The sequence below is a fragment of the Lithobates pipiens genome, unplaced genomic scaffold (assembly GCF_037356315.1).
Source record: "Lithobates pipiens isolate NorthernLeopardFrog02 unplaced genomic scaffold, aLitPip1_a1.2 Scaffold_35, whole genome shotgun sequence".
Lineage (NCBI taxonomy): Eukaryota > Metazoa > Chordata > Amphibia > Anura > Ranidae > Lithobates > Lithobates pipiens.
The window spans coordinates 16,790,852-16,812,219 of record NW_027507811.1 but is presented as its reverse complement, the minus strand read 5'-3'; the positions used below and the strand labels follow the sequence as shown (position 1 = coordinate 16,812,219).

General features: G+C 44.6%; 2 protein-coding genes across 2 annotated transcripts in view; one reads left to right on the top strand and one right to left on the bottom strand.

Annotated features, from left to right (window-relative positions):
* Nucleotides 1-21,368, bottom strand: part of LOC143955530 (uncharacterized) — a 234,985-nt gene that overhangs the window by 92,571 nt on the left and 121,046 nt on the right. The window lies entirely within an intron of this gene.
* The window catches only part of LOC143956102 (uncharacterized), a 65,036-nt gene continuing 51,736 nt past the window's right edge, over nucleotides 8,069-21,368 (top strand). The window contains 5 exon segments of the mRNA XM_077466238.1: nucleotides 8,069-8,149; nucleotides 8,739-8,819; nucleotides 8,936-9,033; nucleotides 9,173-9,314; nucleotides 11,011-12,057. Of these exon segments, the coding sequence (XP_077322364.1) occupies nucleotides 8,786-8,819; nucleotides 8,936-9,033; nucleotides 9,173-9,314; nucleotides 11,011-12,057 (1,321 nt within the window). The 5' untranslated portion in view covers nucleotides 8,069-8,149; nucleotides 8,739-8,785.

Genomic DNA, 21,368 nt, shown 5'->3' with positions numbered 1-21,368 from the left:
CTTCCTTTTTCTAGTCCCGTCATACGTGCTGTACGTCATCGCGCTAGCAAACGCCGGACTTTCTGCGTGTCCGTGTGTGGCCAAGTCCGTTCGGTAGAAAGTCCGCCGGACTATCCACCGGATTGTTTGCTGGACTAAGTACGCCGGACAATTCGCTTGTGTGTACGCGGCATTAGAACAACTGGACCAATACGGTTGAGGTTGATGAAGGTGCTCCTTGAAGACCAGCTCACAGCTTTGCAGGTGGTCCAGACCGAAGCCGAACGCCGCATACACGCGACCGGACTAGGTCTGACGGTCTTCCCGACAGACTTTCAGCCGCAGTTCCCGACAGACTTTCCTGAACGAACGGACTTGGTCACACACGAATGGACTAAGTCCGTTCGTTTTGAACGTGATGACGTAAGACGGGACTAAAAAAGGAAGTTCAATAGCCAGTAGCCAATAGCTTCCCTTTGTGTCGTATATTTGGTCGGTCGGACCAGCATACAGACGAACAGTTTTCCCGATAGGAATTGAGTCCGATTTGAAACATGTTCTATTTCTAGGTCCATCAGATTTTTAAGATGAAAAACAATCGGATTAGCCCACACACACACACGATCGGATTGTCCGACGGACAGATTCCATCGGACCTAGTCTGCCAGAAAGTCTGGTTGTGTGTATGCGCCATTAGAGAATGCTGCCCATGACATAATGGAGGTTATTTCCGAAAGGCAAATCCAAAAAAAAACGATCTCTCTAGTTGAGTGTCTCTGTACCTCCTCTGGTCCGTGAAGCTCCCTCATTATTTGTGATTTCTTAATGTGCTTCAGTAGCCTAGAAGGTATGGTTCGTGATGAGGCCAATTTCCCTTTCGTGATCCCTAAGAACAGCTGGATCAATACGATTGAGGTTGATAAAGGTAGAGTTGCCACCTCATCCCTTTAAAACCGAACACATATTAATTACACATGTTCTGGGGCTGATTAAGGTGGTACTTAAACTCACTTGGTGCCTTATCTGCATTAAATTATCCTCAGAACCTGTGTAATTCATAAGCCCTGGTACACACAGTCGGACATTCCGACAACAAAATCCGTCCCTGATTTTTTTTTTTTACGACGGATTTTGTGCGAAACTGGTGTTGCATACACACGGTCGGACAAAGTTGTCGGAAAATCCGATCGTTCGTAAACGTGATGACGTTATTTAGTTACGAGTCAGGGCCGTCTTTAACCACTTTCAGACCGGACCATTTTGCTGGTCAAAGACCAGACCACTTTTTGCGATTCGGCACTGCGTCGCTTTAACTGACAATTGCGTGGTCGTGCGACGTGGCTCCCAAACAAAATTGACGTCCCTTTTTCCCCACAAATAGAGCTTTCTTTTGGTGGTATTTGATCGCCCCTGCGGTTTTTATTTTTTGCGCTATAAACAAAAATAGAGCGACAATTTTGAAAAAAACGCATTATTTTTTACTTTTTGTTATAATAAATATCCCCCAAAAATATATAAAAAAAATTTTTTTCCCTCAGTTTAGGCCGATACGTATTTTTCTACATATTTTTGGTAAAAAAAATCGCAATAAGCGATTATTGATTGGTTTGCGCAAAAGTTGTAGCGTTTACAAAATAGGGGATAGTTTTATAGCATTTTTATTAATCATTTTTTATTATTTTTTTTTTACTAGTAATGGCGGCGATCAGCGATTTTTTTATTGTGACTGCGACATTGTGGGGGGACCCATCGGACATTTTTGACACATTTTTGGGACCGTTGTCATTTATACAGTAATCAGTGCTATATAAATGCAGTGATTCCTGTGTAAATGACACTGGCAGTGAAGGGGTTAACCAGTGGGTGGCAGTGTAGGGGTTAAGTGTTCCTAGGGGTGTGTTACTAACTGTGGGGGGGTTGGGCTTTAATTTAGTGAACACTGATCTCTGCTCCAATCACATGGAGCACAGATCAGCATCACTAGTTGCTAGGCAGAATGGAGAAATGTTGTTTACTCGGCATTTCCTCCATTCGGCCGCTCCCTGAGACGATCGCGGGGATGCCCGCGGCGATCAAGTCCGCGGGTCCCGCGACCGGACTCACGGGGGTCCCGACCAGCGCGGGAGCGCGCCGCCGGCGCCGTGCTCCCGATGGCAGGGCGGCATTGAATATTGGATGTACCTGTACGCCAATATGCCTGCCCGTGCCATTCTGTCGACGTACATCGTCGTGCGCTGGTCGGGAAGTGGTTAAAGTGGGGTTACCCCCTAAAAAAAATAAAAAATAATTAAAAGTCAGCAGCTACAAATACTGCAGCTGCTGGCTTTTAATAATCGGACACTTACCTGTCCCAGGGTCCAGCGATGCGGGGGAACGAAGCCCCCCCCCCCTCGTTCCCCGCTCCGCTCGCGGCGCAGTCATGCGTACTGTGGGCACCCAGCTGTGGCTTCACAGACGGGCACCCACTGCGCATGCACGAGCGTCGCAGGGCGCCGTGATACGCCGTACAGTCACCTGGGACACGTGACAGGTCCCAGGTGAATGTGCCGCACGAGGGAAAGTGATGTCACCAGCCCGGGCCAGGAAGAAGGCAGACTATGAGGGACCCCCCTAGCATGAGGCGCGCTCCCGATGGCAGGGCGGCATTGAATATTGGACGTACCTGTACGCCAATATGCCTGCCCGTGCCATTCTGTCGATGTACATCGTCGTGCGCTGGTCGGGAAGTGGTTAAGGCAGGGCAAAAGGGGCAGCTGCCCTGGGCCCTGTCATTGTTGTGGGGCCCAAAACAGCTGCCTCTTACTTGCCAACTATCCAGGTTTAAATAACCTTGTCCCTTGAAGTTTTATTCCTGTGCTGTGTCCCAATATCTCAGTGTGAAGTGCTGGTACTAATGCTGCCCAGCTCTTCCCTATTGTTGCGTGCAGATGACTCACCTGCAGACCCTGTGTTTACATGTAAATAACCAGCATTCGTATGTAAATAGTGGTGACAATACTGAGTAAATAGCTGTGGCTGGTGGCATTGATACAGTATGTAAATAAAGGTGGCATTCCTATATATATAATGCTCCCCTGCTGTGAGGAGGTGAATTGCTGCCTGATCTGATACGGAAAACTTCTGCTATTTATTGTATGTCTCAGAGTAGGCGGAGAGGTAAATTGCTTGGGGGGGGGGGGCCCCAAGAAAATTTTTGCCTAGGGTCCAATCTATATTAAAGACGAGCCTGGTTACGACGGGACTACGTTCAGGCTAGTACTCAACAGCTCTGGTCTAGGAATTTGATCTGAGCATGCGTGGCACTTTGTCCGATCGGAATTCTCTACAAACGATCGGACAAAGTCCGATCGGAATCATGTTGTTGGAAAATGTTATATCCGGCTCTCAAACTTTGTTGGTCGGACATTCCAACGGAAAAAGTCTGATGAAGTCCACACACGGTCGGGTTATGCGACAACACGGTCCGATTGGACATTTTCTATCGGAATGTCCGACCGTGTGTGCAAGGTAGGGTTGCCACCTTTTCTTCAAGTCAAACATGAACACTTTATCCGCACACGTTTTTTTTTTTTTTTTGGTATAAACTATACATATATTTTGCTATTAACCACTTCAATACCGGGGGGCACTTAAACACCTTCCTGCCCAGACCAATTTTGAGCTTTCAGCGCTGTCGCACTTTGAATGACAATTGCGCGGTCGCGCTACACTGTACACAAATGAAATTTTTATCATTTTTTCCCCACAAATAGAGATTTCTTTTGGTGGTATTTGATCACCTCTACGGTTTTTATTTTTTGCTAAACAAATAAAAAAATACCAAAAATTTTGAAAAAAATAAATATTTTTTTTGTTTCAGTTTCAAAACTTTGTAAATAAGTAAGTTTTCTCCTTCACTGATGGGCACTGATGGGGCTTCACTGATTGGCACTGATAAGGCGGCACTGAAAGGCACTGATGAGGTGGCACCAATGAAGTGGCACTGATGAGGTGGCATTGATGGACACCGATATGTGGCACTGATAGGCGGCACTGATGGGCGACACGGATGGGCACTGATAGGTGGCAAAAATTGGCACTGATAGCTGGCACGGATTGGCATGGATGGGCATGGATAGGTGGCACAGGTGGGCATGGGTTAGTCGGCACAGGTGGGCATGGGTAGGCGGCACAGGTGGGCATGGGTAGGCGGCACAGGTGGGCATGGATGGGCACTGATAGGTGGCATGGATGGGCACTGATAGGCGGCACAGATGGGAACTGATAGGTGGCATTGTATTATAATATATTGTACTAATGGATGCCAATCAGTGCCAATCAATAATGCATGCCAATCAGTGATGCCCATTGTGGGCACTGATTGGCATCCATTATGGGCACTGATTGGCATCCATTGTGGCACTGACTGGAATCCCTGGTGGTCTAGGGTGGCATACCTTGTCCTGGGCATCCCTGGTGGTCTGGTGGCGTCCCTGGTGGTCCAGTGTGGGCATCCTCGGGGGGGCTGTGCTGATAATCGATCAGCACAGACCCCCCCTGTCAACGGAGCAGCCGATCGGCTCTCCTCTACTCGCGTCTGACAGACGTGAGTGAGGAAAAGCCGATCACCGGCTTTTCCTATTTACACTGTGATCAGCTGTGATTGGACACGGCTGATCACGTGGTAAAGAGTCTCCGTCGGAGACTCTTTACCGAGATCGTAGTTGCCGGGTGTCAGACTGACACACCCCGCAACAACGATCGCCGCGGGGCGCGCAGCGGCTCATAATCCTGATCACGTCATATGACGTCCGGTCAGGATTATGCAACCACTTTGCCACCGTCTATTTGTTATAGGGCGGGCGGCAAGTGGTTAAATAACGTTTCTAATCATATGACATTAATAACAAGAGTTCCCCTTTACATCAGAGTCCACAGAGTTCCCCTTTTACATCTGAATTTGCAGAGTTCCCTTTCACTGTAAGGGATAACTCTGGAGACTCTGGGAACCCTGATTTAAGGGGGAACACTAAGAACTCTGATGTAAGGAGAAGACTTTGCTGTGCCCTTTGGTGTAAAGGGGAACTCTGATGTAAAGGTGCTCTGAGAACCCTGATTTACCTAAGTGTACTCTCTCAGTGGCAGGAGAGAAGAGGGGGGAGACTTCAGTCACAGACAGGGATGGATGGTGAGCTCACTCACCCCTTGGCAGTCAGCACCTCTCATCCAGATCTATCTGAGGCTGCTGGACTTCTAATTAAGAGAGTAAGAGGTACAGATCAAGCCCTCTCTCCTCTCCTGTCTGCGTGTGTGTTTGGGGGGAGTGTTGGCTTTAGGCAGTGTGAAAGAGGGTGTAACAGACACTCTCAGCTTAGATAACTGCAGCCAGTAACCCTGCTGGAAAGCCATGGTCCAGTCGGAATAATGTGTCCGGGTTTCAGGCAGTCTGAAACCCGGACGCATGCTTCCAAACCCGAACTGTCCGGGTGAATCCTGGACAGGTGGCAACCCTAGTACAAGGGCTATGTGTGTCGGGTTTAAAGGGATGAGGTGGGAACCCTGGATAAAGGTTCTCCTTGAAGACCACATCGGGGCTTTGCAGATGGTCCTCCAGGCAGAAGCTTTGAAGAATGTTGCCCATGACAACACCATCCCTTTGATTGAGTGTGCCAATACCTCCTCTGGTCCATGAAGTTCCCTCATTATTTATGATTCCCACTAGCCTAGAAGCTATGGTTCTTGATGAGGCCAATTTCCAGTTCGTGATCCCTACAGCTACAATGAATAATCCCTCTTTAGATCTCTGCAGCATCAGTCTAGGGACCACTCTGTCTGGATTGAGAATACAGTAAGGTTTAGATGCTGCCGATGCATGGAGTTCGGATACATGTCTGGTGAGTTTAAGAGCTGTTAGTAATGCTATCTTGTGAGTTAAGTTCCTAACTGTCCAAGTTTCAGATGGGTAAAGAAAGGACTGATAGGACTAAGGTCGGGGTTCCTTTGTAGAAATGTTGGTCATCTAAGAACCATGCTCTTAGAAACTGCACTATAAGGGGGTTAGAGGGCTGAAACGTCAACTTGGAACAACTTGCGGTCCACCTACTGCAGATTTACTGCAGCTGAGCAGCCCCGGTGCACTGGATCACGTGCATACACGTCATCCAGTGCAATCAGCAGGTCCTGGCCAAAGACTTAAGGCCTGGACATGCTGATCTGCTTAGCGAATGACAGTAGAGACCCTCGTGTTTACAAAGAACACAGGGCTCTGAACGGACAGCGGCGAGGCGACTGTTTTTTTGTTTTGTTTTTCTCCCTGAAAAGCAAGGAGTTAAAACAATCGCATGGCCTGGTGAAAGCAGCACATGCTACATACAGTAAACATTGTTGGGCACACAGTTAACCCTTCATTGCCACTGGATGTTCACCCCTTGCCAGCCAGTGAAAATAGTACAGTGACAGTGTATAGTATTAGCATTGATCACTGTATTAGTATCATTGGAGATGTCAGTGTAAAATAGTACAGTGACAGTTTATAGTATTAGCATTGATCACTGTATTAGCATCATTGGAGATGTCAGTGTAAAATAGTACAGTGACACTGGATGTTCACCCCTTGCCAGCTAGTGAAAATAGTACAGTAACAGTGTATAGTATTAGCATTGATCACTGTATTAGCATCATTGGAGATGTCAGTGTAAAATAGTACAGTGACACTGGATGTTCACCCCTTGCCAGCCAGTGAAAATAGTACAGTGACAGTGTATAGTATTAGCATTGATCACTGTATTAGTGTCATTGGAGGTGTCAGTGTAAAATAGTACAGTGACAGTGTATAGTATTAGCATTGATCACTGTATTAGCATCATTGGAGATGTCAGTGTCAGCCCGTGCCCTCACCAAGCGTCAGTTAGTGTCAGATTGGTCCGCCGCACTATCACAGTCCCACTATAAGTCACTGACATTACTAGTATAAAAAAAAAAAAAATCCAGTGTATATTCCATAGTTTGTAAACACTATACCGTACGCACAAAGCAATTATTGGGATTTTTTTTAACCAAAGACATGTAGCAAAATACAATTTGGCCTACATTTATGAAAAAATATTTTTTTTTTAATTGGACATATATATTATAGTGGAAAGTAAAAAATATAGTTATTTTTTTTTTTTCAAAATTCTATAATATTTTTTAATTGTATATATATATATATATATATATATATATATATATATATATATATATATATATATATATATATATATATATATATATATATATATATATATATATACATATATATATATATATATATATATTAGTGGAAAGTAAAAAATATAATTAGTTTTTTTTCAAAATTCTATAATATTTTTTAATTGGATATATATATATATATATATATATATATATATATATATATATATATATATATATATATATATATATATATATATATATTATATATATATTAGTTTATATAATAATAAAAAGAACTACACGTCCCATGAGGCATTGTAATACTCTGACATTCACAGACATGACTAGGCATGGTGGGAATTGTAGTTCCTGAAGAACTGGAGGGCCGTAGTTGGCCATAGTTTGAAGACCCATGGTGTACAGCATTGCATGACCGCCAATTACCAGTTACCAAGTAGCGCAGTGCTAAATAGCAAAGGAGAAAAAATGCTCTGGTCATGAAAGAGGGGTAAAACCTTCCAGAGCCCAAGTGGTTAATGAATTGCAATTCAAGCCTTCTTCCAGACCTATCTTGTAGGAAACCTAGAACCTTCATTAACTTCCAAGGTCAAAGAATGCTCGAAGGACATTCCTGCAGCTGAATTTATGAATCTCTCCCATACTCTTTGGCATCTGATCTGGAATTCCTTCATCTTCCATCATGACCATGGGAAATGTACAGAAGAGAGAGAGCCAAGGCAACTCAGTCATCTGGATTCATACGTGAAAGAAGGCGCCACAAAAAAATAACATAGGCTGCAGCTTTAACATTCACCACTAGATGGTACCAAACTTGTTCTCTGGTGACAACAGGGACAGGAAGTAATCTCATGTTCAGACAGGATGAAATCTATGGTACAAACAGGAAGTGATGTAATATATACAGAAGAACTTCTGGGTGAGAGGTGAGATGCGAGGAAGTAGAGAGGAGACATTGCTGAAACTGGCACGAGAGGAGGTAATACATCCTAATTATAGAGCAATTTATCCAACTGTCCATCCAGAGCCTCTGGTTTATAGACCGGATACATCCTAAATATAGAGCCATTTATCCAACTGTCCATCCAGAGCCTCTGGTTTATAGACCGGATACATCCTAAATATAGAACCATTTATCCAACTGTCCATCCAGAGCCTCTAGTTTATAGACCGGATACATCCTAAATATAGAACCATTTATCCAACTGTCCATCCAGAGCCTCTGGTTTATAGACCGGATACATCCTAAATATAGAACCATTTATCCAACTGTCCATCCAGAGCCTCTGGTTTATAGACCGGATACATCCTAAATATAGAACCATTTATCCAACTGTCCATCCAGAGCCTCTAGTTTATAGACCGGATACATCCTAAATATAGAACCATTTATCCATCTTCTGTAACATTGCCTTTGGGTTGTTGGCTGTCATCGTTGTTAAATAAGGAGATCCCTGGGGAATATTTATATACACATTTATTTATATATATATATATTTTATATTTATATTATATTATTATATTATATGTTTTACATTTTTTATCGCAATGTGTCTTTTTCTTTTTAGAGACTATATTGCACTTAGAAGGACACAAGGATCTCTACAAGGACGTCATGATGGACAATCAGCCGCCCCTCACATCACCGGGTAAGAGGAGACTTTATTGTAAAGGAGAGAGCAGTACGGAGGCTCCAACTAGATCCCCCATCATCTGATAAACACATAGAAACAATGTATTCAGTCAGTGTGTGTGTTTCCTACAGATGGATCCAGTAATGGGAACCCACCAGAGAGATGTCCCCGTCCTCTGTATTCCTGGGATCCCACACAGGAAGGTCACACCATCCCCCACCATCATCAGGTAGGTGGGACTGATCATGTAGACCTAACAATGTACTGTATTACAAACTTTAAGATGACATTCTACTATGTAGCTTCTTGAGGTCTTTATTTATTTATTTATTTTTTTACAAATGTATTCCATCATCTTTGCGGTTCAGTGTGAAGCATTAAAAGACCTCAAACTTGTGGTTAAAGAGGAAGAAGAGGAGATGTTGGTGACTGGAGATCAGCAGTCTGTGGAAGAGGGGGCGATTATTATGGAAAGAAAACAGGAGGAATCTTCCCTTTACATTGGCATACGTAAGTGATCAATACTAAATGCAGAAACCACTTATATATTCATTCTACTTCTATGAGCATAGGGTATGTATTGATTTATCGGTTGAGAAAGACTATATGTCCGTCAAACTCTTCCAAAATAAAAATAAAATTCAAAGCAGCAGTTGATCCTTAACCACTAACAGTAAGAACATTGATTTACCTAACCCCACCTCCTTATGGATTGCATACTATATGAAAGCATCATATCTAGTCTTTATCTATCTCTATCTAGTCCTATTTGCCACACTACCCAATGTTCCCAACAAATGAGGAGGAGATACTGTACACCGTATGAAAGGTCCATCTCCATTCCTCAATATAACGTCATGTTCCCAACAAATGAGGAGGAGATACTGTACACCATATGAAAGGTCCATCTCCATTCCTCAATATAATGTCATGTTCCCAACAAATGAGGAGGAGATACTGTCCACCATATGAAAGGTCCATCTCCATTCCTCAATATAATGTCATGTTCCCAACAAATGAGGAGGAGATACTGTACACCATATGAAAGGTCCATCTCCATTCCTCAATATAATGTCATGTTCCCAACAAATGAGGAGGAGATACTGTACACCATATGAAAGGTCCATCTCCATTCCTCAATATAACGTCATGTTCCCAACAAATGAGGAGGAGATACTGTACACCATATGAAAGGTCCATCTCCATTCCTCAATATAACGTCATGTTCCCAACAAATGAGGAGGAGATACTGTACACCATATGAAAAGTCCATCTCCATTCCTCAATATAACGTCATGTTCCCAACAAATGAGGAGGAGATACTGTACTCCATATGAAAGGTCCATCTCCATTCCTCAATATAACGTCATGTTCCCAACAAATGAGGAGGAGATACTGTACTCCATATGAAAGGTCCATCTCCATTCCTCATTATAACGTCATGTTCCCAACAAATGAGGAGGAGATACTGTACACCATATGAAAGGTCCATCTCCATTCCTTAATATAACGTCATGTTCCCAACAAATGAGGAGGAGATACTGTACTCCATATGAAAGGTCCATCTCCATTCCTCAATATAACGTCATGTTCCCAACAAATGAGGAGGAGATACTGTACACCATATGAAAGGTCCATCTCCATTCCTCAATATAACGTCATATTCCCAACAAATGAGGAGGAGATACTGTACACCATATGAAAGGTCCATCTCCATTCCTCATTATAACGTCATGTTCCCAACAAATGAGGAGGAGATACTGTACACCATATGAAAGGTCCATCTCCATTCCTCAATATAATGTCATGTTCCCAACAAATGAGGAGGAGATACTGTACACCATATGAAAGGTCCATCTCCATTCCTCAATATAACGTCATGTTCCCAACAAATGAGGAGGAGATACTGTACACCATATGAAAGGTCCATCTCCATTCCTCAATATAACGTCATGTTCCCAACAAATGAGGAGGAGATACTGTACATCATATGAAAGGTCCATCTCCATTCCTCAATATAACAATATCAATAATACATAAACACGGTTACACCATGTGCTACGTTTGTTTTGGGTTTATTTTATACTTCTGGTTGTTACTAATATTTGGATGTGATATTTGTGACTGGTAGAACATTGTATGACTTCTGAATACAAAATAAGAGAAAATTCCCGAATACATGCAATAAATAATTTCCTCTCCACAGATGGACACTATGTCCGAAGTACCTCAAAGGGACATCCTATTTTATCTCAGGAATATAATGGAGAAGACAAAGGCATCTCACAATATTCTCCAGGAGTGAATCGCATTCCTCAAAATATACATCACAGATCTCGCCATTTACAGACATCGATGGATCCCCGTAAACCTGAGGGATCTTCTCATACATCCCATACTATGGCTTCAGATCTAAGTGAAGATCAATCTACATCTCATCCCAAGAAATGTATTACTCCGAAAGCAGACCTTCTGACACAACAAACAGTTCACACCGGAGAACGTCCTTTCTCCTGTTCAGAGTGCGGGAAATGTTTCACCAGTAAAGCAGGCCTCCACAGACATCTGATAGTCCACACTGGAGAGCGTCCTTTCTCATGTTCAGAGTGTGGGAAATGTTTCATCTATAAAGGGGACCTCCGTAAACACCTGTTAATTCACACCGGCGAGCGTCCTTTCGCGTGTTCAGAGTGCGGGAAACGTTTCACCTTTAAAGGGGACCTCCATAAACATCTGATAGTTCACACTAGAGAGCGTCCTTTCCCATGTCCCGAGTGCGGCAAATGTTTCTCTCGGAAAGTCAAGCTTCTTTGCCACCAGAGAAGTCACACGGGTGAGCGTCCTTTTTCGTGTTCAGAGTGCGGGAAATCTTTCAGTCATAAAATCAGTCTTACTTATCACCAGAGAAAGCACGCGGGTGATTATCCTTTTGCATGTTCAGAGTGCGGGAAACGTTTTGTGCGGAAAGAAAAATGTATTTCACACCAGAGAATTCACACCGGCGAGCGCCCTTTCGTATGTTCGGAGTGTGGAAAAAGTTTCAGCGGGAGAGATAACCTGCGTACGCACCAGAGAATTCACACTGGCGAGCGTCCTTATGCATGTTCCGAGTGCGGGAAATGTTTCAGAGAGAAAGGAAAACTTAATGTGCACCAGAGAATTCACACGGGCGAGCGTCCTTTCTCATGCTTAGAGTGCGGGAAATGTTTCACTATAAAACAACACCTGAGTAAACACCAGAGAATTCACATGGGTGAGTGACCATTTTTTCACGTTCAAAGTGCGGGAAATGTTGCACTCGGAAAGTGATCTTCTTAAAGAATAGACGACACCTTTTTTGTTTTGTTTTTTGTACCCTTTTAGACATTTGAAATTTTCTGGTCCTTTTGTCATGTTTGGAATGCGTAAAAAAGGAGGAAGCGAGACTTGTTACACATCAGGGAAGTCACACATGTGAGTGTTTATGTTCAAAGTGCGGGAAAAGTACTGCTAAGGATGGACATTTTATTAAATGGGGAAGACCTAATTATGAAAGTCTCTTCTTCTTTTTTTTATTTTTTTTATTTTTATTTTTATATATATATATATATATATATATATATATATATATATATATATATATATATAATTGGAGTGTGGGAAACTTCTTAAAACTGGTAAAAGTTAGACGTAGAAAACACACGCCTGCCGATCTTGTTGATAAACCTAACAAAATGCAGAAACCTACAGCAGCCAATCGGAGTTTGGTTTTTCACCAATGAATGTTTTGGTTGGTAGCACCAGTTCGTACTGGTGGTGCACCGAAATGGAAATTCTGGACCGAATCCAAAACCTCAGGATGCGCTTGGCTGTAAACCGAAATGAATGTAATTGATGTGGCTGATTTTTTTGCATTGAAGTCACTGGGACGTGATTTTTTTGCAGTGACGTCAACGAGACGTGATCCTGCATTGACTTCGCAGGGATGTTTTTGCATTCATATCACAGGGACGTGATCCTGCATTGATGTCAGATATGAGATCTTGCATTGATGTCGCAGGGACGTTTTTGCATTCATATCACGGACGCGTTCCTCCACTGACGTCACAGGGACGCGTTCCTGCACTGACATCACAGGGACGTTTTTGGATTCATATCACAGGGACGCGATCCTGCACTGACATCACAGGGACGTTTTTGGATTCATATCACAGGGACGCGATCCTGCACTGACGTCACTGGGACGTTTTTGCATTTGTGTCACTGGGAACGCGTTCCTGCATTTGTGTCACTGGGAACGCGTTCCTGCATTTGTGTCACTGGGAACGCGTTCCTGCATTTGTGTCACTGGGGCGCGATCCTGCATTCGTGTCACTGGGGCGCGATCCTGCATTCGTGTCACTGGAGCGCGATCCTGCATTCGTGTCACTGGGACGCGATCCTGCATTCGTGTCACTGGGACGCGATCCTGCATTCGTGTCACTGGGATTCATTCCTGCACTGACGTCACTGGGACGCGATCCTGCATTCGTGTCACTCACTGGGACGCGTTCCTGCATTGACGTCACTGGGACGTGATCCTACATTGAACGGTTATATACAAATAAATCCAAACCGCACTCCCCAAACTGTATCTAAAAGTTTTTTTTAAACCGACACATGTGACTGCGTATCTTGTTTTGTTTCTTTGACCCTTCCAACACCCCCGTCCACAAACTTCACAACCAAAGATTGTGTCCAGCAACCGAGCTCCGAGGTAGGTTCACACTGCGACATTGAGGCGTTTCTTAGCTCCATGGTAGCGCATAGCAGTGAGTCCATTCCACTTCAGCGAACCAATCAATATACGCTTATTGGGATTTTTGTTTACCAAATATATGTAGCAGAATACATATTGGCCTAAATCAGTGATTCTCAACCAGGGTTCCTCCAGAGGTTGTAGGGGTTCCTCCAGAGCAGAGGTCTCAAACTGGTGGCCCTCCAGCTGTTGAAAAACTACAAGTCCCATGAGGCATTGCAAGGCTGACAGTTAAGAGCAAGACTCCCAAAGGCAATGGCATGATGGGACTTGTAGTTTCGCAACATCTGGAGGGCAACCAGTTTGAGGCCCCTGCTCCAGAGGTTGTAGAGGTTCCTTCAGCATTGGGCCATTTCTGCCTCTCAGATAAGTTCCCACTGACAACACTGATCTTATTAGCTATCTATAAGGAGGTAATTCTTCCCAATGACCACAAGTGTAAGGACTGTTCTTCCCACTGACCATCACACTAATGTATCATGAGTTGTAGATTTCTAATATTTAGCAGGGGTTCCCCGAGACCGGAGAACTATTTCAAGGGTTCCTCTGGGTTGAAAAGGTTGAGAAAGGCTGGCCTAAATTGATGAATATATTAGATTTTATTTTTATTTTTTATTATTTAATATGTTTTATAGCAGAAAGTAAAACATAAAGGTATTTTTATTTTTTCTTCAAAATTGTCACTTTTTCTTTTTTGTCTATAGTGCAAAAATAAAATCTGCAGATGTGATCAAATGGCACCAAAAGAAAGCTCTATTTGTGGGGAAAAACGGACATCCAGTTTGTTTGCGTGCCACGTCGCACGACCGCGCAATCCTTAGTTATAGTAACGCAGTGCCGTATTGCAAAAAAAATGCCTGGTTATTAAGGGGGGGGTAAATCTTCCAGAGCTGCAGTGGTAATCTTATAGTTCAGCAATTCACAAGAAACATGGTGGCATCCGGCTGAAAAAACTCCCAGGACGCAACAACGATGTGCATGGCTTTCTTCTTGTCACTCTTCCATAAAGGGCAGATTTGTGGAGAGACGACTAATAGTTGTCCTGTGGACAGATTCTCCCTCCTGAGCTGTGGATCTCTGCAGATCCTCCAGAGTTACCATGGACCTCTTGGCTGCTTCTCTGATGAATGCTATCCTTGCCCGGCCGGTCAGTTTAGGTGGATGGCCATGTCTTGGTAGGTTGGCAGTTGCGCCATACTCTTTCCATTTTACGATGATGGATTGAACAGAGCTCTGTGATATGTTCAAAGCTTGAGAGATAATTTTATAACCTAACTCTGCTTTATCCTTCTCCACAACTTTATCCCTGAACTGTCTGGTGTGTTCCTTGGCCTTCATGATGCTGTTTGTTCATTAAGTTTCTTTAACAAACCTCTGAGGGCTTCACAGAACAGCTGTATTTATACTGAGATTAAATTACACACAGGTGGTCTCTATTTACTAATTAGGTGACTTCTGAAGGCAATTGGTTCCACTAAATTTTAGTTAGGGGTATTAGGCAGGGTTCACACTGGTACGACAAATGCTCTAACAGTGGGAGCTCATGACGTGTGAAAATCAATGTTTCCCTATGGGAGCCGTCTTAACTGGTCCAACACAAGTCGGTCCGGCTCTCCGCTCTCTCTCTGGTTCTTCTCCCTCTGTCTGCTGTCTTCTGCCTCTGCTGGGTCTCCTCCGATATCTTCTCGCTCTTTTGTTGGGTCTTCTCCGCTGTCTTCTCCCTTTGTTCTTCTGCGGATGTTGACTCAACGCTCTCTCCCTCTCTAATGCTGGGTGCGTGGTGTACCACTACTTATATTGGCATGGGGTGGAGTCACCAGAGGCCCACCCCTTATGGCGTCACCACCCATCATGCCCCAGTCAGTGACATCATAAGGGGTGGGGCCTCCGGGTGACGTCACACGGTGACCCTGCCCCATGCTAATATAAGTAGTAGCACACCGCGCACCCGACTTTAGAGCGAGAGAGAGAGAGAGTTGAGTCAACATCGGAAGAACAGAGGGAGACGACAGTGGAGAAGACCCAGAAAAAAAGCAAGAAGATGGCGGAGAAGACCCAGCAGAGGCAGAAGATACAGGGAGAAGAATGGGCGAGAGAGAGAGTGGAGAAGACCCCGAGAGGGGAGAAGACCCAGCAGAGGCAGAAGATAGAGGGAGAAGAACGGGGGAGAGAGAGAGCGGAGAAGACCACGAGAGGGGAGAAGACCCAGCAGAGGCAGAAGATACAGGGAGAAGAACAGGAGAGAGAGCGGAGAAGACCCAGCAGAGGCAGAAGATAGAGGGAGAAGAACGGGGGAGAGAGAGAGCGGAGAAGGCCCCCAAGAGGGGAGAAGACCCAGCAGAGGCAGAACATACAGGGAGAAGAACAGGAGAGAGAGCGGAGAAGACCCAGCAGAGGCAGAAGATAGAGGGAGAAGAACGGGGGAGAGAGAGCGGAGAAGACCCCAAGAGGGGAGAAGACCCAGCAGAGGCAGAAGATACAGGGAGAAGAACAGGAGAGAGAGCGGAGAAGACCCAGCAGAGGCAGAAGATAGAGGGAGAAGAACGGGGGAGAGAGAGAGTGGAGAAGACCACGAGAGGGGAGAAGACCCAGCAGAGGCAGAAGATAGAGGGAGAAGAACGGGGGAGAGAGAGAGCGGAGAAGACCACGAGAGGGGAGAAGACCCAGCAGAGGCAGAAGATACAGGGAGAAGAACAGGAGAGAGAGCGGACAAGACCCGGAGAGGGGAGAAGAACCGGCAGAGGCAGAAGACGTCAGAGGAGGAAGAGATCGAAAGAGACAACAGAGCTGGCTTAATTACTTTAAAAACATGTGTACTGTGTTTTATTTTTGCCATTTTTTTTTTTTTAGGTGAATGGGTAGGGGTACAATGTACCCCATACTTATTCACATAGGGTGGGAGGCTGGGATCTGGGGGCCCCCTTGTTAGAGGGGGCTTCTAGATTCCGATAAGCTCCCCGCCCGTAGACCCCGACAACCAACAGCCAGGGTTGTTGGGAAGAGACCCTTGTCCTCATCAACATGGGGACAAGGTGCTTTGAGATGGGGGGCGCAGGGCTCCCCCCCCTTCCCCAAAGCACCCACCCACCCATGTTGAGGGCATGCGGCCTGGTACGGTTCAGGAGGGTGGGCCACTTTTTGTTGGTTTATCACATAAAGTCCCAATAAAATAAACAAAATGTGGAAAATGTCAAGGGGTATGAATACTTTTTCAAGGCACTGTATGACATACCAGTAAAATAATACATGCAGGGAAGGAAGAATGCACCACGTGGAAGTACTCCAATTTTCCAAACAAAGGATGCAATTTTTCTTTGTTACCCACAAAGGTGTCTGGCTTATCGTTACTGGAACGCAAGGAAAGAAAGTGATGTCAGATGCCCATGACTAAGCTCCGGGGGGGGGGGGCGGAGTGAAACACATTTGGGGGCGTGGCATGGTCAAAGTCCAAGCTGAGGTTGCCACTCCATTCACTGCAGTAGGACACCATAGATGTGTGACTTCTAGGGGTTATCCTTCCTTCCTTGAACCTCTGCAGGAGCCATGATGGCCTCCATCCCCTGGTCAGCACTCTGCGGATGCACTAAATACCCCCTCCCTCTCGAGCCGGAGCGGCCCACACACTCTTCTCAGGACCCAGTTTCTGACTTATTGTTAGTGGAATGCAAGGAAAGAAAGTGATGTCAGGTCCAGACAGGAAGTTCCAGGTGAGTCGGGAGGAAGTACAGAGGAGACATTTCTGAAACCGGCAGCAGAGGAGGTAATAAGATCTTATTTTACATTTACACCCAGTAACCCCCCCGTCATGTCCGTCCTCTTCCTCCATAGTCACTGTGATGTCTGCTATGGTTGATACTCAACATGCTTTCTAAATATAGAACCATTTATCCAACTCTCCATCCAGAGCCTCTGGTTTATAGACCGGATACATCCTAAATATAGAACCATTTATCCAACTGTCCATCCAGAGCCTCTGGTTTATAGACCGGATACATCCTAAATATAGAACCATTTATCCAACTGTCCATCCAGAGCCTCTGGTTTATAGACCGGATACATCCTAAATATAGAACCATTTATCCAACTGTCCATCCAGTGCCTCTGGTTTATAGACCAGATACATCCTAAATATAGAACCTTTTATCCAACTGTCCATCCAGAACCTCTGGTTTATAGACCAGATACATTCTAAATATAGAACCATTTATCCAACTGTCCATCCAGAGCCTCTGGTTTATAGACAGTATACATCCTAAATATAGAACCATTTATCCAACTGTCCATCCAGAGCCTCTGGTTTATAGACCGGATCCATCCTAAATATAGAACCATTTATCCAACTGTCCATCCAGAGCCTCTGGTTTATAGACCGGATACATCCTAAATATAGAACCATTTATCCAACTGTCCATCCAGAGCCTCTGGTTTATAGACCGGATACATCCTAAATATAGAACCATTTATCCAACTGTCCATCCAGAACCTCTGGTTTATAATCCATATACATCCGTGCAGTGTATCGACACACGTAATGTGTTTTAGCACAATGCGTGTAATGTGTGGGGGTGGGGGTGGGCGGGGGGATGCGGAGACCTCAATATCCTCTCCCTCTGCGGCCGCAGCTACACTCACGAATTCTGAACAGGAAGTTCTCTGTACAGAACACTTCCTATTCATTCACATACAGAAAAGATAGTAAATGTGTCATTCATGTTTCCCATCTCCTCCGTTGTGAATGGAAACAGCCGGGCTCAGCATTTAATGCTACTGTGTTCGTTCGGGACAAGCCAAGGATCGGTAATTATGAGGAACGTATTTACCAATCCTCTGCTTACCATCCTGAAGGAATCCTCTTGTTGGGTTCTGGCAGTCTTCTCCCGATCACAAACTACGGGTTTTTTATTTTTTTTTGTTGGTTGAAAAGGTGTACTTTTATTTTGCATAATAAAATATACAAAAAAACAAACAAATACTTGGTCGGGGTATATTCCATCCTGTACTGCGACGCGGCGCATATATACACTATTATTATACACGATTTATTAACACTACATAACAATAGAGTTCCAATCATACAATAAATACATGTACTCTGCGGGGTGATGCCTAACGTGTCGTGCGGAGTCCAAATACCCCGAAACATCACATCATGCATGACGCCGCTTACCCCGAAATCATTCCCCAGATATATTACTGATACTGAGGTCAAAGCATGCAAAACATGGTACCATACAGTTCAATAGGCAATGGGTGTGATGGGGGGTAGGGAAGAGGGATAGGGGAGGAGAAAGAGATCACAGGCCTGAAGCTTTATTTAAAGGACAAAGGCACACAAGGGAGAGAGGGGGAGGGTAAATCTTCATATCTCCTCTTCCTCCTTAACCATTTAAAGTGGTGTTGCCACCAAAAAATTAAAAGTTGCTTAAAATTCGTAAAAAATAAAATAAAATAATAATTGGCAAAAAAAAAAAAAATTTTTACTCACCTCTAAATACCTGTTGATAGGGGGTCCCTCGTAGTCTGCCTTCTTCCTTGCCCGGGCTGGTGACATCACTTCCCCTCGCGCCGCACATTCACCTGGGACCTGTCACGCGTCCCAGGTGACTGTACGTCGCCCTGCGGCGCTCGCGCATGCGCAGCGGGTGCCCGTCTGTGAAGCCACAGCCGGGTGCCCACAGTACGCATGACGGCGCCGCGGGGAACGAGGGGGGGGCTTCGTTCCCCCGCATCGCTGGACCCTGGGACAGGTAAGTGTCGGATTATTAAAAGCCAGCAGCTGCAGTATTCGTAGCTGCTGACTTTTAATTTTTTTTTTTTTTAGGGGGTACCCCACTTTAAGGACCGAGCCTCTTTCTAAAATTTGTTGTTTACAAGTTAAAAGGTTTTTTTGCTTGAAAATTACTTAGAACCCCCCAAACATTATACATTTATTTTTCTAACACCCTAGAGAATAAAATGGCGGTCGTTGCAATACTTTCTGTCACACCGTATTTGCGCAGCGGTCTTACAAGCGCACTTTTTTTTGGGGGGGAAAAATACACTTTTATTTAATGGAAAAAATAAGACAACAGTAAAGTTATCCCAATTTTATTTTTTTATAATGTGAAAGATAATGTTACGCCGGGTAAATTGATACCCAGCTTGTCACGCTTCAAAGTTGCGCCCGCTCGTGGAATGGCGACAAACTTTTACCCTCAAAAATCTCCATAGGCGACGGTTAAAAAATTCTACAGGTTGCATGTTTTGCGTTACAGAGGAGGTCTAGGGCAGGGTTATGCAATTAGCGGACCTCCAGCTGTTACAGAACTACAAATCCCATGAGGCATAGCAAGACTCTGACAGCCACAAGCATGACACCCAAAGGCAGAGGCATGATGGGACTTGTAGTTGTGCAACAGCTGGAGGTCTGCTAATTGCAGATCCCTGGACTAGGGCTAGAATTATTGTTCTCGCTCTACTGCTCGCTGCGATACCTCATATGTGTGGTTTGAACACTGTTTTTATATGCGGTCGCTACTCACGTATGCGTTCGCTTCTGCACACAAGCTCAGCCAGGCTGGGTGCATTTAAATTTATTTTTTCTTATTTATTTTACCTTTTTATTTTTTATTTTTACACTGTTCTTTAAAAAAAGGAAAAATGTGTCACTTTTATTCCTATTACAAAGGAATGTAAACATCCCTTGTATTAGAAAAAAAGCATGACAGGGGGACGTCATGCGGCGCACGTGAGAGGGGAGGGGCCTGACTGCGGATTCCACGCGAGCGGATGGAGGAGGACCCGCCGTACCGATCGGAGCTGAGCGCGGTGAGAGAGCGCAGCGCCCCGTAATGAAGCCTGCATCAACCCCTTTGCCTGCAATGGAACGCCCGCACGTACGAGTCTGAGTACCCCCCCCCCCCCCCCCAGCGAGACTCAGAGGTCACCGCCGGCAGACGGAGCTGAGGATCTCGTTGGAGTGAACGGAGCCCCCGGGTCTTTCTACTGTGTTTCTCCTGTGCTTAAGGCCGGTGCAGCCCAGATTCTATGCCTAAAGATAGAACGGGATGAGAAGCCGAGGATGATATTGACAATGAGTTGCATTTGTGTTTCCTTATTGAAGCTGGGACCGAAGGTATCAAATATAGTGCTGAATAATTCTCTGTATAAGAAGATAGTACCTCTGGTCTTTTGAATATTTATCCAGTCTCTCCATATCTCTCCATTTGGGGAGTACATCAGTGTGATAAAAGAAAAAGGGTTTTTTTTTTTCTCTTTTTTTTTTTCTTCTCTGATATATTCCTGGCCCCTATAGCCAAGGCATGGACACATAAGGGATATACTTTAGGTCACGGAGAAGAACAGGTGGTTTCTTCTTTTTGTGATCAGAGCGCATCACCGGTAGACCATCAGTGAAGAGATCCCTGAAGAAAAGTTTCAGACTTTTTTTTTTCGATACCTATACAGGTTAACGGCGGGTATAAAGGAGGGGAGTATCTTCTCCTTCTCTCTTTTTTTCTTCTCCTAGTACGTTTTCCCTATCCCTGCTTTTTATATCTCAGTTACCATTAAGTGAAAGGGGAATCCTGGGGAGGAGAAAGATAAAGAGGGACAATATGAGGGGAAGAAACCCAAAAGCTAATGACCCCAAAGCCCCTAAAGAGAGTTTAAATACAAGTACGATCCAGAAGTACCTTAACCACTTCAATACAGGGCACTTACACACCTTCCTGCCCAGACCAATTTTGAGCTTTCAGCGCTGTCGCACTTTGAATGACAATTGCGCCGTCATGCTACACTGTACCCAA